Source organism: Lactuca serriola, chromosome 9 (assembly GCF_051521515.1).
Source record: "Lactuca serriola cultivar US96UC23 chromosome 9, Lser_US96UC23_V15, whole genome shotgun sequence".
Lineage (NCBI taxonomy): Eukaryota > Viridiplantae > Streptophyta > Magnoliopsida > Asterales > Asteraceae > Lactuca > Lactuca serriola.
The window spans coordinates 218,210,076-218,212,438 of NC_136416.1; the positions used below are offsets into that span (position 1 = coordinate 218,210,076).

Consider the following 2,363-nt stretch of genomic DNA (forward strand, 5'->3'; position numbering starts at 1 on the left):
GTTTTACATAATTAAACCCAAAATTATAGAAATGGGTTTACAGTTTTGAATTTATCATTTATAACTATTACGCATAATGTATGTTCAGCTTGTAATTATGACGAACAAGATTAAAAATTAAAAAAACTGGTCATTGCATCATTTTTTATTTAAAAAAAAAAAAAAAAAATATAAAATTTTGGAAGGTGAAGGACCATTATGGTAAAAATATAAAAAAAATGGAGATGCGGGGTATCGATCCCCGTACCTCTCGCATGCTAAGCGAGCGCTCTACCATCTGAGCTACATCCCCTGTTTGTATAGTATCTTAAATCACATATAAAACTTTATTGAAACCTTAAAAGGCATCGAGTGAATCTTATATTTGTTTCAATTTGAATAGATCAATAATTTGATCCACTTAAAACAAATTCGCTTTCTTCTTTCAGGTTTCCTTATTAGCATTTTTGTAAACAAATTTAAAAACATAAAATTTGGATTTGGAAATTGGATTATCATGCCTTATATGAACAATCGTTTTTTTTTTTTTTTTTTTTTTTTTTTTTTTTTTTTTTTTTTCTATGTAAAATTTAAAAACCTCGTCCACCCCCCTGTATAAGATTTGTGTTTGCTAGTGTATTACAACATTATTTTCAGAAAATAGGATAAACAATCATTAGAAAAATATCGAAAGAAGAGCAAAACGATTAAAATTTACTTGGTATTAATTTCCCTTTTGTAAACTACATTCCACTTAAATTACCTAACCATACTTTGTCCTGGTGCTTTCTCAATCTTATTATCCATCATCAACACTCTAACTTTCTCAACTTCATCCCATTTCCCTCTTTCTGCATACAAATTCGACAACAAAACATAATTCCCAGAATTCCATGGCTCCAAAGTTATAAGTTCCTTAATTGCCACTTCTGCAACTTCCATCTCACCAAAATTACAACAAGAACTCAACAATGCACCCCATAAAACAGCATTTGGTTTCATTGGCATACTTTTCAACAACCCATAAGCTTCTTTCACAAACCCACCACGCCCAAGAAGATCAACCATGCACCCATAATGCTCAAGCTTTGGCTCAATCTTATGATTCAACACCATTGAAGAAAACAAGTCTCTTCCTCTTTGAATCAACCCTGAATGTACACAACATGATAAAACCCCAACAAAAGTGGATTCGTTAGGGTTAAATCCGTTCTTGATCATTTCATCAAAAAGAGATAACCCCTTTTCACCATTCCCATTGAAAGCCAAACCAGAGATCATGATGTTCCAAGAAACAACCGTTTTTGATGGGATATCATTGAAAACCATGAAAGCAGAATCAAGATTTCCACGTTTGCAGTAGAAATCCATAAGTGAATTGCATACAGAAACATGATTTTCGTAGAATCCATTTGATTTTGCATATGAATGGATCCATTGCCCGATGTTGTCTTCTCCTAAACGTGCACAAACTGGAAGCATTGTCACGATTGTTACCTCATCAGGTTCGAATTCTTTGTCGCGCATTTCATGGAAAAGTTTCATGGCTTCAAACTCCTGATTACTTTTTGATAGGGAAGATAACATTGTATTCCAAGAAACGATGTTTCTCTCTTTCATTTGTTTAAAGAGGTTATACCCCATATCTATGTTTCCTGTTTTACAATACCCATGAATCATTAAATTCCAAATGATTACATCTCTGTGGTGCATTTCATCGAACACCTTCTTCGCATCTTCCAATATTCCAAATTTTGTATACATTTCAACTATTCCGACTCTAATAGCACTGAAACAATGAAATCCAAGTGATACGACCTGAGAATGTACAGTTTGCCCGAATTCAACATCGGAAAGATTGGAACAGGACTTAAGTATAGGAGCGAAGGTGAACTCATCAGGCCAAATTCGGTGTTTCTTCATGGTGGAGAATAAGCGAAGTGACGTTTGGAAGGGTGGTGAGAGTGAGTAACCTTTGATCATTGAATTGTAGAGGAGGATGTTGGGGTTGTGGGTTTGGAGAAAGATGAGATGGGCGTAATCCATTTTGCGGAGGGAGCCACAGACGGAGATGAAGTGAGAGAGGATGTGGTTGGATTGATGGAGGTGGTGGCGGAGGATGTGAGCATGGATTTGGGTAAGATGTATCCGGCTACGGCGGCCGTGGAGGTGGCTGAGGATTTTCCGTTCAACCTCCCTGATCGTGCCGCCTCTACTCATTTTATGACAGTGCAGCTTCCATTATTATTTTATTATAGTTATTGATGAATTGCCGAGTGATGAAGCGATCTTTCTGTTTGTGGAAGTAGGCCTGGTTGTTTCTGATTGTGTTGCCATTGTTATTGTAGTTATTGGTTTTGTGGTCTTTCGTTTACGCCTTGTTC

The 2,363-nt window shown here is 36.0% G+C and overlaps 1 protein-coding gene and 1 non-coding gene across 2 annotated transcripts; both read right to left on the bottom strand.

Moving 5' to 3' along the window:
- Positions 1 to 219: 219 nt before the first annotated feature.
- Positions 220 to 292, bottom strand: TRNAA-AGC (transfer RNA alanine (anticodon AGC)). The gene has a single exon. It is a non-coding gene; the product is annotated as a tRNA-Ala (tRNA).
- A 348-nt stretch (positions 293 to 640) lies between these two features.
- LOC145076947 (Tetratricopeptide repeat (TPR)-like superfamily protein) lies at positions 641 to 2,363 on the bottom strand. The gene has a single exon (XM_079022742.1). The coding sequence runs from the start codon at positions 2,197 to 2,199 to the stop codon at positions 739 to 741; it is 1,461 nt and encodes a 486-aa protein (XP_078878868.1). The 5' UTR covers positions 2,200 to 2,363; the 3' UTR covers positions 641 to 738.

Excerpts from the sequence above, each read along its gene's own strand:
- LOC145076947 (XM_079022742.1), bottom strand. The coding sequence starts at position 2,199 with ATGAGTAGAGGCGGCACGATCAGGGAGGTTGAACGGAAAATCCTCAGC.